Here is a 19,121-nt window from a genome sequence, read left to right as displayed (position 1 = left end):
CTATTTAAAAGGAAAAAAAATATAAATAGGAAACAAAACCACTATAAATGGGTATAATATACATTTAAAACTTTAAAACCTTACAGAGACCAGCCTAGATTTGAGGCAGTCATGTGAGGAAGGTCATGAAAGATATATAGGAGTATATAAAATAAATGAGAAAGAGAAAGCATGTGCAGTGGGACTGGAGAATCCTCCAGCCTCAGTCTGTGTAGCTGGGGTTACAGCCTGCACCAACTGGTCTGGCTTTAGGATGCATGATGCTCTTATACAATATAACCCCAAATACATACCATGGATGAACATCATCTTGGGGCAGTCTTTCAACACAAGATCTGTGATTCCACAATTGGTCATTGTGACTCCAACAAGATTTTTAGATTTTAATACAAGAACCTACAATGATAAATGTTTAAAATTTACAAGTGAGTATATCTTCCCCTGGGCTTTGTTTTCTTAAAGGGTAAATTTTTCAACATTAGAACCTAGAAGCTGCTAACAAAATTTTCTCTTTAGAATATAGAAAGTAGATAAAGATAGAAACTTCAGAATCGTTGCATGAAAACTGGGCTGGGCAGTTAGTTCTTTTTTACCTGTACATGGTCATCCTCAATCACAGGGTCACTGGTACTGGTAGACTTATCTGCAGTTCGCTTCCGTTTCACGGCATGACATGGCTTTGTTTTGGCAACTTCTATAAAAAGAAAAACAAACCCTCAAATTTTATCCTTCTTTATTTCCTCCCAGAGCAAGTTCAGTTGCATACGAAAACTCCATCATAACTCCAAAATTCACTTGGTTGTTGAAACTGTTAGGTGCGTTTCCAAGACAGCTCCAAGTCATGATCACCCCTCCTACCTGAACCAGCTCATCCTGCACGCAACCCCCAAATCTCATCCATATTCCCGGTGTAAAACTCATTAGAGATACTCTTGGAGGATTAACTCAAGACTTTCCTACCAAATCCTTTCAATGACTGCTGCTTAGTGTGTATGCTTCAATTTCTGACACTGGGGGTAAATGTGAGGCAAAGGCCCCCACTGTACTGTTCTCAACAGTATTCTCCTCTCTATCTCCCAATACTTGATGTGAAGCCATCATTCTTTCTGCTCAGAACATCTTTGTGTATTCAGGGTAAAGATGACCTATCTCAGTCCTATTCAATCATCATTTGCTTCTAACAAATTTATTTGGACCTCCAAATATTTATTGTTCTACAAAATTCCCTGTATACCTGTTTCCATATTTAAACTAAAGTTCCTTAAAGGCAACAACTTTTCTTCCGTATTAGCCATTATGAATTAAAATGAATACTGGCTAAAAAAAACCTGGCTTTCAACATTGCTTTTAATCCCAGCACCCAGGAGGCAGAGGCAGGCAGATCTCTGTGAGTTCGAGGCCAACCTGGTCTATAAGAGCTAGTTCCAGCACAGGCTCCAAAGCTAGAGAAACCCTGTCTCAAAAAACCAAAAATAAATAAATAAATAAATAAAAATAAAAAGCAGCTCACTTTTGTGAGCTCAGTGCCTCATGAATTCACTTTTGTAGTAGATGAAAAAGAGGACCCTGCCTCTGTTGTGGGACTTATTTTAAGGCTGAGATGCTTAGAGAAAATTAAAATCCATTACTATCTACTGATAAATACTAGTAATTTAATAAAGGCAAGAGGGATCACCTTAAAACAGAAATAGAATTAAGATTAAAAACATGTTCAGTTCAACTCAATGCCAACCAGATACACTACAAATAGCAATGAAATTAAGTGTGTGTGTGTGTGTGTGTGTGTGTGTGTGTATGTGTGTGTGTACTTTCACCCAAAGAATCCGAGGAAAACTAATTACTTACCTGCTTATTTCTTGCCAAACCTAGTTGGGAGCAAAATAAATTTCAGGAAAAACAAAACAGTAACACACACACAAAACAAAAAGCAATCACTAAATCCCATAAAAGTAGAACAAGGAACGGACAAGGAACTGTACCAGCCCAGCCACCTCATGCTCCTGCCATCCCCTGACCACTTTCCAAGGTACCCTGAGTGTGGGGTGGAAGTACTGTTCATCTATGGGGGCTGAGGCATCAGAATCGGGACTGCATTCTGGGCAAACACACATGGTTTCTCTTTTCTTAAAGGTGAAATGACTCTGGGTTTTCTGGATCAAACCTGTTTTATACCCCCTTCCACCAAAACATTCTTAAAAATTATTTAAAAGTTTCTATGATCCACAGAACTCCCAAATAGAGTACTATTTACCATAAATTAACTTTTTATACGAAGACTCATGACACAAGCTCGGGCCATTGTCCAGCCCTGCCCTACAGTTGCTAACCCTGGGAGCATTGTCATACCTGACTCAGATATCAGCGGTACATGGGACAGTCTGCTCCTGGCCCTGGTAAGGGGCCTCCGAGGGTAGTCTTCATTAGACTGCACGTCACAACTCTCAGGCTGGGAGCTCCCCCTCCTGTCCTCACCTGTAGCCCCACAGCCACTCCCATTAGTCCTCTCATCATCTGCTGGGCCTGAAGACCCCCCTTGTGGCAGAGTCCTAAAGGAAAAGGCGGATCTCGTACCATCCGGGCCATTCACAACACAGGCTCGGCTGGTTGAAGGACGTTCCTCATCAGAACACCTGCTAGTTCTCCTTTGGGACTCCTGGGGCCTGTGACAGCAGCATCTGGGGCAGACAGAACTCTCTGCGTCTCCCTCCTCCATGGCCTCAGAGTCCTCTGACCCAGCAGGGGAGCAGACACACTGCCTGGACACATCCACTTCTGCAGGGCTAGGCTCAGAAGAGCCCCCGCTGGTCACCGTCCTTACAAAGTCAGGGCTCTGAGAAGCAGTGCTGGATGAGCTGGAGTTTCCCACTGCGCTGGCGCTGGTGCTGCTGGAGCTGGGATGAACATCCTTGCTTTTTTTCTTTTCAGGAATATCCCTCGCTGCTTTCATGTCAGCTTTGATCTGCTCACTGGTGACCTGACAGCCTTTCTCACAGCTGCCCTCCTCCAGGGGAAACTGCTTCGACGGGCCCGTCTGATGGGAGTTGTGTCTCTTCCGAAGTGGAGTCTTGCCTTTTCCACTTACTGCTTACAGAAAAAGAAGAACGGCCCGAGGGAAAGAAAAGACTTCAGTGCACACTCTGGACAAAAGGCAAGAGTAAATCTGGACCAGGAGCCAAAGTGCAGCACCTTTCCTAGTTGTGTACCTCACTACTACAAAACTCAGCACCCACCTCTAGTGCCTCCCTCATTAGCTCTCCACCCATCCTTCCAGAAACCAAGGCCTTCTGCTGACCACTGACAACCTGATGCACAGCAACCTAAAGCCGCACTGAAGGATTCCTCACGGCCGTCTCTGCTGTGCTACTCACCCACACAGTGGTGCCCTCTCCTGCTCAGACTTTTGCCCTCCTTGCTTTCTAGCACACACCCTAACATGCAAGCTGCACCGTGGGCTGCAGTAAAGACACATACGAAGATGGAGTGAAGCAGCTCAGACACCTCCCACTGCCAAGCCAGAGCTGGGCGCTGCTCACCTGCCGGCTCCCTAGACTGGACCGAATCTCCATTTTTCTCTTCCCGTTCTGAATAACGCCGGGCGCCATTCTTAGGAATCCAGACTTCTTGGAGTTCTAGACTGTCTTCTTCGTCATCACTCTCTGAATCATGAACTGTAATTGGGGGTGGTTTTACTACGCGTTGTAGACCACTAGGTCCTAAAGCAAAAAACAAAAACAATGACTAAGAATACTTGTTCAAGAAAAACTCTCACAGAAAGTACTATTTCTGAGACCTAGGGTCAGAAAGATGCTTTGGCAAGCAGGCTTCTATCACTTACTTTGGTGAAACAAGTCCCTGTGTGAGATTCTGTGAAAGCATTTCAGCAAGCTACAGCCATTATGACAACATGAAGCTGACTAGAATGACAACTGGTATCATACATTTCTAGAGGCAAGTTAAAACATCTGTCCCAATTTCAATATTTCACAAAGCACAAGAATCCATCCTAAAATAATCCAAGTAACAGTTGCAATATTTTAAAAACTAAGCTACACAATTTCCCAAAAGTATAAGAACACAAAGAAGATAACCCTCAGAATGTATGGAGTGGTGAGTACAGTCTCTCTGGAGGACCACTCGCTATACTTTGGTAGAGAATGGGCACTTAAGTAAAGCACAGCTTCAGACCTCCAGCTCTTCCAATCCGGATGATCCTGACAGAACACAAACTGCAAGGAACCTTGTCTGCCCTTGCCTGTCACACTGACTGGCAAAGCTGGCAGTAAGTCTGCGGGGTAAGTGACTGCATTCGTCAGACACTTGGAACAAGGTGAGCCAGGAAGGACAGTGCTGGGTTCTAATCTCAGGCTGCTCCCTGTCGCTGTGCTGAGCACACCACTCACCTCTGAAAATCTGTTTCCCATAGAAAGCAAAGAGCCAATCAAGACCATTTAAAAGACTTGTGACACTAGCCTGCCACTAGGGTCAGAGACTGGGATTTTTTAGTCTACTCACTAATCCAGAACAGCCTCTGCCTTGTTCCTCCTCCCCTCCAAAGTGAGGTCAGAGTACAAACATATTTTTTAAATTTAAATAAAATATTAGCTTTGAGACTCACATAAGTAAACACTGAATTTGCATCATTTACACTCCTCTCTCCTGACCTCTCACACGGATAACCTCTTAATGATTGTTACACACACACACACACACACACACACACACACACACACACACAGCTTGCTGTGTCCATTGAACATAGCTCATACAAACACAAGAGTATGTAATCAAGTTACTTTCCATCAAAGTCTGAGTGCTTTCTTTTTCTACATCTACACATGAGACACACAGTGAAATGAAAAAGCAGTTGTTGGCTGAAGCTACAAACAAAACAAACAAATAAACAACTCTTAAGATACAGATGTATGCGGCAAGGAGAATATCAATGATTTATAACAAGGCTCAGTAGGGAATAGCAGATAACACATCAGTGCTTGTTCTCAGTACTTCCTATTCGCCATTATACTCCGATTCTAATTTCCTGGATGATGAATGTGGGAAGAGTGTCATGATTACCTGCTTGTTCCTCATCAGCATCCATAGGAAGGAGTCCCTGATTGGGAGCTGGCACGTCACTTCCACTCTCAGCTCCCACCTCTCCATCCTCCTGCACCATGTCTTCCATATCATTTAATGCTTAAATAAAAATAAAGTGAAAACTAAAGAAATGCAAATATCCACAATGCATGTAAAACTGGCAGTTCTGGCCAGGACAGCACACACCGTCATTATGAGACCTACTCTTAAAAGAGTAGCCTGTAACTGTTTCAATAGAGACAAAGAAGGGCCCAGCTAATCCAAGAGAAGGAAACCACAGATGGGAAAGAATTATTTCATAAATCAATGTAAGACAAAGGCAGGAGAAAGGTCACAATTGAAGATGATGATCATCTTATGAACAATGATCCTTGTGGCACCTGCTGTCTTAACCAGGCTATATTGAGCACACAAACTCAAATTCTACCTTTGGCTGATATATGGCAAGGACCATTAATAAACTACATACAGTTTATAACTCTTTAATGGCATTTAAATGCCTGATTTTTTCAGTGTTTACTCTATCAAGTGCCTATCAATGAATGAGAACATGTGGTTTTATTCTCACATTATTCCAAAGGATAAGGTCCACGAAAGCCTTAAGACCAAAAAGCTTCAACTTACTACTACTAATAGCTAACTTTATCAGATGTTAAAATTCTTGCATATCATCATAGAACCTTCATCTGGTGATGGATGGAGATAGAGACAGAGACCCACACTGGAGCACTGGACTGAGCTCACAAGGTCCCAATGAGGAGCAGAAGGAGGGAGAACATGAGCAAAGAAGTCGGGACCACGAGGGGTGCACCCACCCACTGAGACAGTGGAGCTGATCTACTGGGAGCTCACCAAGGCCAGCTGGACTGTGACCGAAAAAGCATGGGATAAAACCGGACTCTCTGAACATGGCGAACAATGAGGGCTGATGAGACGCCAAGGACAATGGCACGGGGTTTTGATCCTACTTAATGTGCTGGCTTTGTGGGAGCCTAGCCAGTTTGGATGTTCACCTTCCTAGATATGGATGGAGGGGGGAGGACCTAGGACTTACCACAGGGCAGGGAACCCTGACTGCTCTTTGGACTGGAGAGGGAGGGGGAGAGGAGTGGGAGGAGGGGGAGAAGGGTGGGAGGAGGGGGAGGGAAATGGGAGGCTGGGAGGAGGTGGAAACTTGTTTTTGTTTTTTTTTGTTTTTTTTTCTCCTTTTCTCAATAAAAATAAATAAATAAATAAAAAATTCCTCAAAGCAATATTCAAGATTTCTATAACAATATCCTATTTCCCAAACTCGTTAACTGATCTTAGTTTGAGTCAGAACAAGACCAGTATTGAATGTATTCTAATGAGATTTTGCAACAAAAGGCAAAAAACACTAATGCTATTACTCTAAGTGACAATGAATATGGAGAGGGGGGGAGGGGAGGACAGGAGAGAGGAAGAAACTGAGGAGGAATGCCAAATGAGGTCAGGGTAAAACCAGGAAAATGACTACGGAGTCACCAAGAGAAGAAAGTATTTCAAGAAGGTAGAAGTAGACAGAACTCTCAAATACAGTTGATCTGTCCAGTAAGATAACCACCAGGATCGAGAGTCTTTGGTGATTTTGCTGAGACCAAAAAACAATAAAAGTTTATAGGTAACTCTGTTCAGGACATCTATGTTCACAGCACGCCTTTAGTTACAAGTCATTCCACAGGATCAGGACACCCATTTCTTATCAGTTACAACGTCTATGCGGTAGACAAAAGAATGACAGGAAGATGGCTAGAGGAATTATTTTCCTAGCTTTGAGGGATCAACTGAGAAACCAGAAAACTACCTTGGCTCATTCGTACTCACTGGCAGAGGGCATGGAGATGAAGCCTATTAGTACACAGGCTAACAGACAGCAGCTGTTTAGTAGCTAGGAAAGAACTAGGCAATTACAGAGCTGACATTTCATAGGCTGGAATTAGATCATGCACTTTGTCTGCAGGGCAGCTGTAAAGATCTGCAGACTGAGAGCATGTGTAGCTTGCCCATGCATGTAGTGGGTACTCATTTCCTTTTTAACCTAAGTAGTTTAAAGGCTACTTTGCTATAATCCTCAGAGTTAAAGCTCAGTTAAATCAAGTCTCTAATGCTGTCAACGTACTCTGAGTCCTAGTATTACCAGTCCTTCCACTCTGAATTCTCTGTGTGTGGACCACGAGTGACAAGCTCAAGTAAGAAAAAAACCAACAGGATAGAATCAGAAACTAAAGCAAAGCTCATTTGCATCTGGAGCTCATGAAAGATCTGAGTTACCATCAGCTGCAAACTGCTGCTCTCCCGGCTGTAGCTCTTGACGAAAGTCATTCTCCTCATCCGAATCATCTGGGTGATGGTGATTGTTGTCATGGATGTTGGCATTATTATTCTGAGCATTATTATCATTGTCATTGTTGGAATTCTGGTTGCTAACAAGTGCTGAGGAAACCCCAATTCCAGTGCCTGCACTCAGACCAACTCGAGCACAGCCCTAGGCAAAAACAAACCATGTGCTTATTAATTTGGGTTGGAATACTTTATTAATAACTCTTCATTTCATCCTCACATAAGGACGAGTATTTAAAAGTACAACTTAAGAAATGCTTTCATATATGTAGAAAAGATCTCATTCAAAGCTACCACACTTCAAGCAAGACAAAGCATCACTAGCCTGATTTGCAATTATCAGTGCACACTGGGAAAAAAGATGTGTGCCATCACATGACTGATAAGTGGCTTAGCTGGGAACCAAAAGCAGATCCTATGTTTTCCCCACTATAATGAACTGTTTCAGCAGTGAGGAAAAACCACAGCAGCACAGATTACCATGAATACTGTTCTACTGGCGAGGCTGTTTAAAAATAACGTTTTGTACAATGGGACAACATTGGATTGTTCAAGATATAACTTATTAGGAGATGACAGCAAAGTAAAACATTTCCAAAATGAATTCCTAGCCTCAGACTTGAGCTTCTGCGGACTAATTTCTAAGTGCTCTGGGAAAGCACTGTGTCCTAACGTCTTTACAAATTTACAAAACAGGCAGCAGCCTAACTTTTACTCTCCCTTCCCTGAAGACCCCTTAACACACACTGAAAAATAAGAAGCCATCCAATGCTATAAATGCCACACCTTCACTGAAGATAGAATTTAAAAATACAACTATAACAGCAGAAAGGCATATATGACAGGTTGTTTTGCTTTCTTCCCTGTATCCATACTGAAACACAACAAAACAAACAAAAAAAAACCCAAAAACTTCTCTCAACTGAGATTCACCTTGGGTGGCTCACGAAACATCTGATCCAGGGAAATAAACTCCAGGCTGGGCAATAATTCAATAAACTGACCGAAAGAATCCAGCTTCAAAGCATGGCACCGCACAAGGTTGATATCAACCAGCCGTGTCCATCTAGAGTGATCTGTTGAAAACAATACGACAAGTGTTTACTCGGCACTGTCCCCAGGCAACTCATGAATTTTTGCTACAGATCACAAAAGTCTTTCCAATCCTCTCCTTTTGAGTAATTTTTCCCTTATTTCATAGTCTTTAAGACTTGATGACTACCTATTACGAAGCTCCAGAGCTAATTTCACTGTGAGAAATACATGGCCCAGGAAACACTGACATGAAGCTAAGGTGGCCCTGATTGAAATGTCACTCTCTATCAGCCTATATCCTTTCAGCAACAGGACACTGGGGAAAGCAAGCATGGCACATTCACTTAGCTGAACAGATGCACCTACTTTGACAGAATGAGGAGAGCTACAGGCTTGCTGAGATGGACCGCTCTCCTGAACATACTTAGTATGCAAACTAAGGCACAGGACAGTGCAAACACAGGAAGAGCCTTCGAATAAAAATCACTTTAAATGCTATATAGGTATAGGATGTAATATGCACAAAATAATTTGTCCAGAAGAATATATAAGAAACTGTTGATGATGGTTACCTTGAGAAGAGGAGACTTTTCATTTTGTACCTTTCTGTACTGTCTGAAATTTATCAAGTGCATGTATTACTTTAATTTAAGTGTTAACAGGAGTTCTGAGTGATGGGATTATAAGCCATTTTTTGTTTTCTTCTTTAAAATCTTCTGTATTTAAGAAAAACAAACCAAAAACCCAATAAATGTTATTTTTTAAAAGTGATCTATACCTGTTATATCCTAAAATTCCTAAATTCCAGTAACATGTTGATTCATCTGGGCCACAGATAGGTAAGGTACGGACATTCTGGCAAGCAATCTCAGAAGAGGCTCGAGGGCTCTGAACAGTCCTGAGGGCAGCTCTGCAAGGAGGGGCAGATCCTTGGCAAGAGGTCAAGGGTTCAGTATGTATTTGCGAGGGTATTTGGTTAAAGTAGGTATCACAAAAACCTTATCCTCTAGCCGGTAATCTACTTAGGTTTTGTGAATACAGACAGTTGAAGGCCTTTAAAATAAACAGCATTAAATTTTTTTCATAGGAGAAAATGAGCTTGTGCCATAAGGAAAAATATCAAGCACAAAAGTCACTTCTATATTTGAGATGGGATAGGCAGGACAGGTTAAAAGGAATAGGACTTCTGGTCAATCAAAGCTTTAATTTCAGGTTAGTGTTTAATAAGTCATGTAAGTAAGGTTTTTAGAAATATGCCCCTACTTTTTCCTTTCAGATAATGTGCCACTTTGAAGGTAATTCAAAGGAATCAACAACAATATCCTAGGTTCTGGGCAGAGACTCTTAGTTTTAATCACACGTGCAAAGTGCAGGCAAAGGTCAGGGCACTTAACTCTGTAACTGGGGCACTGCGAACTTGTAAGCTAAGAGCTTTAAAAACTGAGAAAGATACTGATCGTATTTCTAACTCACTGAATAATGGTCCTCAAAACTTGTATAAATAATCCACATCAAGTATATGTATATAAAATCTACATTAGGAATACAATCATATCACATAAAAAGACATATTTCACTACCAGAAAACACAGTGTTATTGTCAAGTTTACTGTACCTGAGATCCAATTGTATGGGTTGTGTAGATGAGGACAGTTATAAATTGCCAGATATTTGATACAGGAAAAAACTTCATTGACTGCCTTCATTCCTATATCAGTGATGATACCAGGATTTTCTACCACATCTGCCAAACCATACTTCACCAAATCTGCATTAGCCATTCTGCCTAGAAAGAAATCAATTTTAAAGTCTCAGTGCCATGGAGTGTTGCCAATTCTGTATCTTATCATTCCATGTGATTAACCTGTTCTGTTTCAGCCATCATCAGGCTGACCTCAGGTTTAAAGTCTGTTCTGAATATATGGTACCATTCTCATACCCACAGAATTTATGTTAAAAGTCAAAGGATAAATAATAGGAAACAAATAATATTAAACTGTTTAGAAAGAAGAAAAAGACTAACTCAGAGATGTACTGGTTTGTACAACTATAATGCTTTAATTTATCTTTTAAAAAGGAAAACGAAACCATAAAATGGAACTCTCTCATGGTATAAGGAGTGAGTTTTTAAAGTATAGTGTGGCCACGGAAAACTAGGATCAGAACCCATAATACAGGTGAATAGGTGTCTACCCTGAATTGATTCTAACTCAGACACATGTTACTGGCCAGGTCACAATGTGGAGGGGAGGTTGAGGGTGTTAAGTTATCCTAAATCATGCCACTGGCAACCATACTTCAACTCTTACATATCATCATTCTCTCCTCCGAATGGTGGGTCCTCACACTTCAGGACAGTTAAACATAAGAGCTCTCTGAAGGATGTTAGTTAAGTTGTATCATCCTCTGTGTGTTAGATAGTACTAGCAATCTAAGAGAAACATACACAGATATACATAAACCTTATAGTCCTTTAAATTAATGCAACAACCCTACAAACAAAAACTCAAATGCTCTTGGTGGAACTGTTTTTGAACAACAGAGCAATGTACATTTTTTGCTTGGAATATTCGTTAACCAATCAATCTACCCCAAGTTCTGCCCATTTTATTCTCCATATAGTTTGTGCTTTCTATTACTGTCCAGTATTGGTAACTGCAGGCATTTCTTGCAGAAGTCATCTTGCCATCCTAAACTTAAACCTCTTTGATGCTCTTTGGACTTTAAGATTACTTATTCTCCTACAATGAGCAAAATCTTGAACTGACCCTATTTATTAGGTGCTGTCCACATAAACGCTCCACTGTAAAATGACAAATGCATGTCCTACGACCAGCCTTTAGGGCAACCCATTACTGCTCCTAAGTTTTTCTACTGGCTAAAAATTTTAAAATCCCAATGATGTCATCAAAAATTCATTTCCATTCCTTTTCTTTGTTTTAAGCTTACAGGGCAGCTAATGGTAAAAACTACTACTATTTACTAAATAAATACCTCAAGTGTTAGAAATTGCTATAAATGAATTTATCCTTTTTTTTTTTTTTTGAGATAGTCTCACATTGCCTAGGATGGTGTCCATTTTGTTACGTAGCAAAGGATGACCTTGACCTTCTGATTCTCCTTCCTCTAGCCCAAACTTGGCTAGAGAAAAATTTATCATTTTTCCAATATCTCCTCAGAGCCAATCAAGAGAAAAGTAGGGAAGTACTTAAGTATCACATACAAACTCATGACTAACAACAGGCAACTCTCAATTCCATCTCTCTCTAGAGTTCTAAAACTTAAAGTTGATATTGCTGAGTTTTACATCATGATCACCTTCACATAAAGCTCTGAGATAAAAAATCCTTCTCCAAATATCCTTAGGTCACTGAATCCCAGCAACCTCTATTCCTAATATACAGCATCCGCTTTTCAGAACATTCATAACCCAATCTGGCCCTGACAATCTTATTAAGTCCTAGAGGACAGGGTTTCTCCGTAGCTTTTGGTTCCTGTCCTGGAACTAGCTCTTGTAGACCAGGTAGGGAAGTTGCTACATTATGGGCTTTTAGAAAGACCATGTTCCTAGAGAAGCTAAATAAGGTGAATCCAAAGACAAACACATAGCCATCCTCAGGAATATTAACCTTCATCAGGCGATGAAAGGAGACAGAGACAGAGACCCACACGGGAGCACCGGACAGAAATCTCAAGGTCCAAATCAGGAGCAGAAGGAGACGGAGCACGAGCAAGGAACTCAGGACCACGAGGGGTGCACCCACACACTAAGACAATGGGGATGTTCTATTGGGATCTCACCAAGGCCAGCTGGCCTAGGTCTGAAAAAGCATGGGATAAATCCGGACTAGCTGAACATAGCGGACAATGAGGAATACTGAGAACTCAAGAACAATTGCAGTGGGTTTTTGATCCTACTGCACGTACTGGCTTTGTGGGAGCCTAGGCAGTTTGAATGCTCACCTTAGGAGACCTGGATAGAGGTGGGCAGTCCTTGGACTTCCCACAGGTCAGGGAACCCTGATTGCTCTTCGAGCAGATGAGGGGGGGGGGGGGGCTTGATCGGGGGAGGGGGAGGGAAATGGGAAGCGGTTGTGGGGACGAGGCAGAAATCCTTAATAAATAAATAAATTTAAAAAAAAAAAAAAAAGACCAGATTCTGACATGAGGACTTCTGAACACAGATGCTACAAAAAAAAGAGAATAGCAGAATCTCTTTCATAACCAGAAGACCAAGACAAGGGAAGAGTTAATTTTCTATGAAACCATCTCAGCCTCCTAATGCTATGCTGATAAAACCTGAGAGTTTCCAAGCTACATAGATTATTCCAGTATTGTCTAAAAATAGGTATTTTGATTTATTATTCTTTTAAAGAATCCTGCACTTATACAAATGAGAACCTCAACGATGAAGAAAAGAAATAAAAGCACATGCTATGACATATCCTGAAATGAACAAGGAAGGTAATCTTTTTTTTTTTTTTTGCACAGGATTGTCCTATGCTTGTCTCAGTCAATAGTATTTATAACTTTCTATGTTCTGTAATGCAAATTAGAGCCAAAGGAAACACAAAAACTATCTAGTATGACATTGGATGTTCAAAAACTTTTATAAATTATCTGAGAAACAAATTAATTCTTGATAGAATGAAAACACATTGGTGAAAATTTTCTTCCCTATCTTACAAATGCCTCATGGAAAAACAGTTTGAATAATGAATTTGACTGGCTTAAATTCAACCCCAAGGCACGAGTTCCTAATTGTAAATGCATACCCCAAATGTTATCAAGCCAGCAGCAATTACCATAAAATGAATACTAACCACTGTGTGCTACAGTATCTGCAAAGTTCAGAATCCCAGCAGGCTTATTATGGAAAAGGAAAATCTGAGCAAAGAATGGGGCCTCATCTGAGGAGACCATCAAAAACTTCAAGAAATGTGACAGATCAAATTCAACAAATGCAACTATGAGTGACATTCTGTGGAAAAATGAAGCAGAATCGGAAAGAAACGTGGACAGTGAAGAGGAAACAACTGCAAACCTAGATACTGATCTTGTTGGCATGGTGTTCATCACTACACTCCTAACAGCATGTTAACAGACCCAGAGGAAGTCCATACGTCTGAGTCTAAATACAACAATTCTTCTCCGAGACATGCAAGCACTTAAGACATTAGGTCAGCTTACGCTCAGGAAAATAAAGGCACATAATATCCAGATTTCAGTCTATCAAGCATGTTTCCCTCAGCAAATCCATGGAATGAAACATCATGTCTTACTCTGCAACAAGAACTCATCTACGTATCCCAGGTGCAGTGTTTCAAACTGTGGAAACTCCAATTCTGCCATCTTTAGGGCAGAAAAGACACCATCTTTGGTTAAAGAAGGCTGGATGCGAACTTCATGTAACCTACAAACAGAAAAATTTATTAAAACACTGAATTAGATTCTTCCTGATAACAGAGCTCAATAACCGTTTATACTCTTACTAAAGTTATCACAGGTATCAACAACTTTCCCCTTTCCATTAAAGACTAAACAGCAATAACAAAACCAAGAAATCAAGCAAACAACTCCCCTCCCCCCCAGGTTGCTCAAGTGCAGCCTATATTAGCAGTGCCCTACAGCAACAATGACCCAGAGAGCAAGAATCCTACAGCCTGCTGGAGGACCTTTTCTTTCTTCCCTAAGAACTACATTAAGCATGATCAGGGCGAGAGTGTAGAGCTGGTGGATGGAAGAGCACTTGCTATGCAGGCCTGACAATGACAACCTCGGTTACCTGAGTTCAATTTGAAGAACCCACAATGGAAGGTGGGAATTGCCCACTCAACGTTTAGTCCTCTGACTTTCATATGCATGTTGTGCTGTGCACATGCATACACACACGTGGAGTAATAAAAACAAAAGTGTGATATCTGGTATCAGAGAAGAATATCTGACATTTTTCTTATGTTAGCATTAATGCTTTATTTTAATTAAGATATACTTCTGTGGTATGTAAAAATACTTAGTTAAACACCTTTGTTTTATTCATAATTAACATTCTACTGGTAAAAACTTTTAATAAGCTGATAGAAAAATTCAACATAAGGAAAAAAAAGTAAGTAGAGGCAGACCTCTGAGAGGTGGAAAACAGCAAATGAAGTATAAAGTGATATGAAGACACATTAAAAGATATGGAGGTCCAACACTGCAAAAACCAATTTAAGACATGTTTCTAAAGTTTATCAGCTAAAACAATTCAGGAAACGAAGTACAGATGGAAAATACTTCCAGAGAGGGCCACCAACTTCTATTCATGCTACACTCACGGACTGATTTCCTGTGCAGTGATATCATACACCCTTCTAGGGCTGACCTACCCAGAATGCAGCTCAAATGGCTCCAGTTCTTCATTTAAACAAAACATGAAGAAGACGAGTCACCTGCTACTTAATTTAGATTTTAAATCCAAATGAGACATGGTCATTATACACAAATATTTATTTACATTAACCCCAAAGTTTTCTAAAACTTCTAATTCTCGAACAAAAACCATAAGGTGAAGACAAAACATACCTACGGGCAGCAGTGATGATGAGGTAACCGAGGTCTACTTCCAGGGCATTCTTGCAAGCTCCCAAAACAATAGTGTGCAAATTTCTAAAACCTCCTGGGTAGAGACAAAGGGAATAAAAACAATCATTTCTCTGACCTCGGAACTTCTGGTAAAGGAAATAATTACTTGTTTAAAAGGAAATGCTTTGTTTTTGCAACCAAATTACCAGGCGAATTATTTCTCGTAGTTATTTCCCCCAAACAGATACTCACTCTGAAAACACACTTGGAGCATCAGAACACTTCAAGCCTTAAGACAAAGAAAATGCTGGAAACTCATGAGGGAAGTGCAGAAGGATTGATGTTTCCTGGCCAAATCCTGAACCTCCAGTGTATCATGAATAAGACATTACTACTTCAATTCATTTTCATGTTTAAATTTTTCAAACTTTATTGTGTGTGTGTATTGGTGCACATGCCCATGTGGTAGCCAGATGTTTATTTCCTTTTAAATCTTATATGTGTTAAGACAAATCTCTCACGGAAACTAGAATGTGCCATCTGGCTACATTGGCTGGCCACCCACCTGCCTGCCTCCACCACCAAGCACTGTGGGTGATGCATGTTGCCTGTGTGCTGTAAGCCTGACTGTTGAGTCAGGTCCAGCTTGTCTGTATGCTAAGTACTTTACCCACAGAGACATTTCTCCTTTCCTTTTTTTTTGAAAGGCATAACTACGTACCAAAAGGGAAGAACAGCAGACAAAAATCATAAATGTATAGATCAATGAATTCTGCTTGAACACAAATTACCAAGTATATACACTTTTGTGTCTGGCCTCTTTGACTGTCGTGTGATTTATACACTGCTGTTGGTGGCTCTCAGTCTGTTCCTTTGCATTGTGCAGAACAGTATGTGAATATGCCACATATTAATTATCTATTCTATGGATTATTGAGGTTTGAGCGTCCCATTTGGGGGCCTTTTAGCAACAATGCTCCTATAAACAATCTCCCATGTATTTCTGAATAAACATGCATTCTTTTCTGTTGGGTTTAAAGCTTATCTGAATGATCAATGTTAGCAGATAATGTCTACCAACATTTCCAAGGGCTTTTATCAACTTACATCCTCAGCATTGTCTTGCTGGTGTACAACCTGGCCAACACTACTGTTTTTCATATTGGTCAGGTCAGTGCTTGTGTGGCACACTATAACTTTAATTTGTACTTCCAAGTCCTGCCAAATTTTATCATTTCTTTTCATGTTTATCAGTCATATGGATAAAACTCCTACCTATGTGAAGGCTTTTGTTATTAGCCCTTTCCCATTTTTCCAACTACAATGCCTGCTTTTTTTTCTTAATTTCAAGAATTCCTTATACATTTTTAATGCAAGCGAACTGTTAGAGATCTGCACTCAAGAGTTCTTCCTACTCTGCATACAGACTGCCTTGTCACTCTTAATCATGCCCTTTGAGATAATCCCTGGCCACTCTCTTCAGGCCTTCTATCTAACAGATACTGTGATCTTCTTGATTCTTGACTTTTCTCTTGTTCATTAAAATAAAATGAAAGTACTGATGGTGGTCTGGAGGGAGCCTGTTCCCATCTATGATTTAATGCAATGCAGGGAACTCATCACTGACTTCATTAGGTGACAAAGAGTCTTCAACATGAGTTAGCAGTATTAGCCACATCTACATGTTACTGATGTTACTGGATGATTTTCCATTTTATTATTTTTCATTTTACTTTCTTTTCCAACTTGCTTTATTAATAATTTATGTTAACTATGTTTCTAGTTTTAATTACTAATCATCTTGGTTAATTTTTTCTTTACCAGTGAAATGATTAGCATCCTGCATCCCTGCATCTAAGGGATGTTATGAGTAAGTACTTTTTCTTTCAAGAGATGTCATGTGGCAGTTGAATCTAATGTCAAGGTTATCCGGCATGATGAACATCTATACTCTCTAATAGTAAATACCAGACACATCAGCAATACTAAAGCCTGAGCTCGTCTAGAGACCTAAGATGTCCAAGTCATAGGACCTCTTTTTCAAAGGGCAACGAAACTGGGTCAGCCGTTCTAAGAAAGAGCTCAAATATAACAAAAGGTATTACCTATTTACCAAGTAGCAAGTAACAAAACAGAAAACCAGCCTCATCACTCTTCTGTTTCTCCTGAGGTTTAACATGCATAAAAAGGCAAAAGATATTAGCCTGTGCTCACGGATGTGAGTCATCCTCGAACACACCATAAAGAAAGCAAAGACAACCAACTACATAAGCATTGTTTTTTAAAAATTTAGAGGATAAGAGCATCTAAACAAAGCTTAAAATAAATAAAAGCTAATTTTAAAAACTGTTTTGTAACTAAGAGAATCCAATACCTGATCTCCAGCTGTCTTCAACCACATGTTGGATGAGACCTCCCAGAAAAGGGACTCGGACCATTTCCAGGTGTTCTAAGTTCCGGGCAGATGCCAGACCGGTTACCAAGGGCACATATTTCAAGGAATTTGTAGGTCCTAGAAAAAGTAAATAACAATAAATCTTAATTTAATAAATTATTTCAAAGATAAATTTTCCTATAAACCTCCTATGTTGAAAAGATAGACAGACTATTGGTGACTGTCAGTGTCCTGTGCTTTACTAGGCCAAAGGGCTAGTCTGCTAACCATATACTTATTCAGCACAAGAATCTTTCGAAAACCATGTTGAGATATTCAATATTTTTAAAATACACTTAAGTTTCAATAATTTTAATTTCAAAATAATAAATGGGAAAAAAATCTAGAGGAAAATGTGTTCCTTCACTCAAATGAGTTGCTCTATCATTTCAGCATCTATGTCCAGTAGTGTGTTAGATTCTCTCCAAAGGAGAAGCAGCATATAACTAATTTCAAAAGGACAAAAAGGCCAAATATATGAAGTACCAAAATAATACATACCATATTCAATAAAAAGGAAAAAAGAGAAAAGAGAGAGAGAGAGATGTCAGGAAAAACAGACCCTGAAGAACACGCATAAGCTGAAAAGATGCATGCATCTCAGGGTAAGAAAGAGTAACTGAAGGCAACCTCAGGGGAAGCCGCACATCTGCATGGGCAGTAAAGAGGTAGATGTGACCAGGAAGATGGTCAGAAAAAAGCCACGGGAAGGATAAACACCCTTTAACAATGCCATCAGCAGACTGGGTACTAAGGGCTCTGTTCAGTTGCATAACATCATAAAAACAAAGCTTAAGGTGGAATAACTGTTCACAATGCTTAGGAAATCAGAGGCTAAAAAGACGAAATCTATTGAATTTGATGGACTGAAACCTGAGCTTATATAAAACACAAGATAGTCATAGTCTTTGTTTTTTGCTAAGGTTGATTGTGTTTCTATTGTCCACAAAACAAAAGATATGCATTCCTAAGATGTGTAAGTCACAAAATGTAGACAGTAATAACATACTTTCAGTCAGACGTAGAGTCTGCCAGGACATTTTTAGAAAAGCGGATGCTTAATTCAAGCATAACTGTATAGTATTACCTGCGCAGTTCCTCATGACAAAGGTTCTCAAGCTGATGCAAAGAAAATCTTTGAACGGCTGTGGCTTAGTGAGTCTCACCCACTTCATGTACAGGTGCCTTAGCATCGGAATGCAGGGGATTTCAGGAACATTGACCCCTGAGCACACACACAAAAGAACAAGAACATGACAAAAACAATCAGCACTCTCTGTACAGCATGTTCAAGAATCCAGTTTTCAATTGATAAAACTATCCTTCGAGCTTATCTATGACATAATTAAAGTCCATCAAATTTGGTTTATGTAAACAGGTAGTAAAGACGGAAACTGTATTATAAAGAATGGGAGACTTAAAATCTATTTCTGTATTTAAAACACACAACTAACAGCCATATCTTATAGGATGCAAAGTAAAAGTAAATTTCTGAAAGTACAGTTGTGATGATAGAGGTGAGTTACGTAAATACTGTATGGCTGCCAATGGCCACTACTGCCCTATCAGTAAGAAAGACAAATCTCTCAGCTAAAGGTAAGATTTTTTATTATGGTTGGTGACAACACATTCAAGA

General features: G+C 40.0%; 1 protein-coding gene across 3 annotated transcripts in view; it reads right to left on the bottom strand.

Annotated features, from left to right (window-relative positions):
• Positions 1–19,121, bottom strand: part of LOC121440667 (F-box only protein 38) — a 42,537-nt gene that overhangs the window by 6,479 nt on the left and 16,937 nt on the right. For 2 of the 3 annotated variants that reach the window (XM_041641462.1, XM_041641461.1), the window contains exons 6-17: positions 18,573–18,710; positions 17,426–17,563; positions 15,052–15,145; positions 13,770–13,900; positions 10,103–10,273; positions 8,386–8,528; positions 7,384–7,597; positions 5,074–5,193; positions 3,534–3,713; positions 2,347–3,081; positions 594–694; positions 294–396 (exon numbers count right to left, since the gene is read on the bottom strand). In XM_041641462.1, coding sequence (XP_041497396.1) covers positions 294–396; positions 594–694; positions 2,347–3,081; positions 3,534–3,713; positions 5,074–5,193; positions 7,384–7,597; positions 8,386–8,528; positions 10,103–10,273; positions 13,770–13,900; positions 15,052–15,145; positions 17,426–17,563; positions 18,573–18,710 — 2,268 coding nt within the window. The remainder of the gene's footprint in view (positions 1–293; positions 397–593; positions 695–2,346; positions 3,082–3,533; positions 3,714–5,073; positions 5,194–7,383; positions 7,598–8,385; positions 8,529–10,102; positions 10,274–13,769; positions 13,901–15,051; positions 15,146–17,425; positions 17,564–18,572; positions 18,711–19,121) is intronic. The other variant, XM_041641463.1, reaches the window with a different exon arrangement.

This window comes from Microtus oregoni, unplaced genomic scaffold (genome assembly GCF_018167655.1).
Source record: "Microtus oregoni isolate MIOR12 unplaced genomic scaffold, Mior012 000069F_ref0000032, whole genome shotgun sequence".
In the NCBI taxonomy this organism is placed as follows: domain Eukaryota; kingdom Metazoa; phylum Chordata; class Mammalia; order Rodentia; family Cricetidae; genus Microtus; species Microtus oregoni.
Note: the sequence above shows the minus strand (reverse complement) of the source record. Positions and strands in the feature narration are given on the sequence as shown.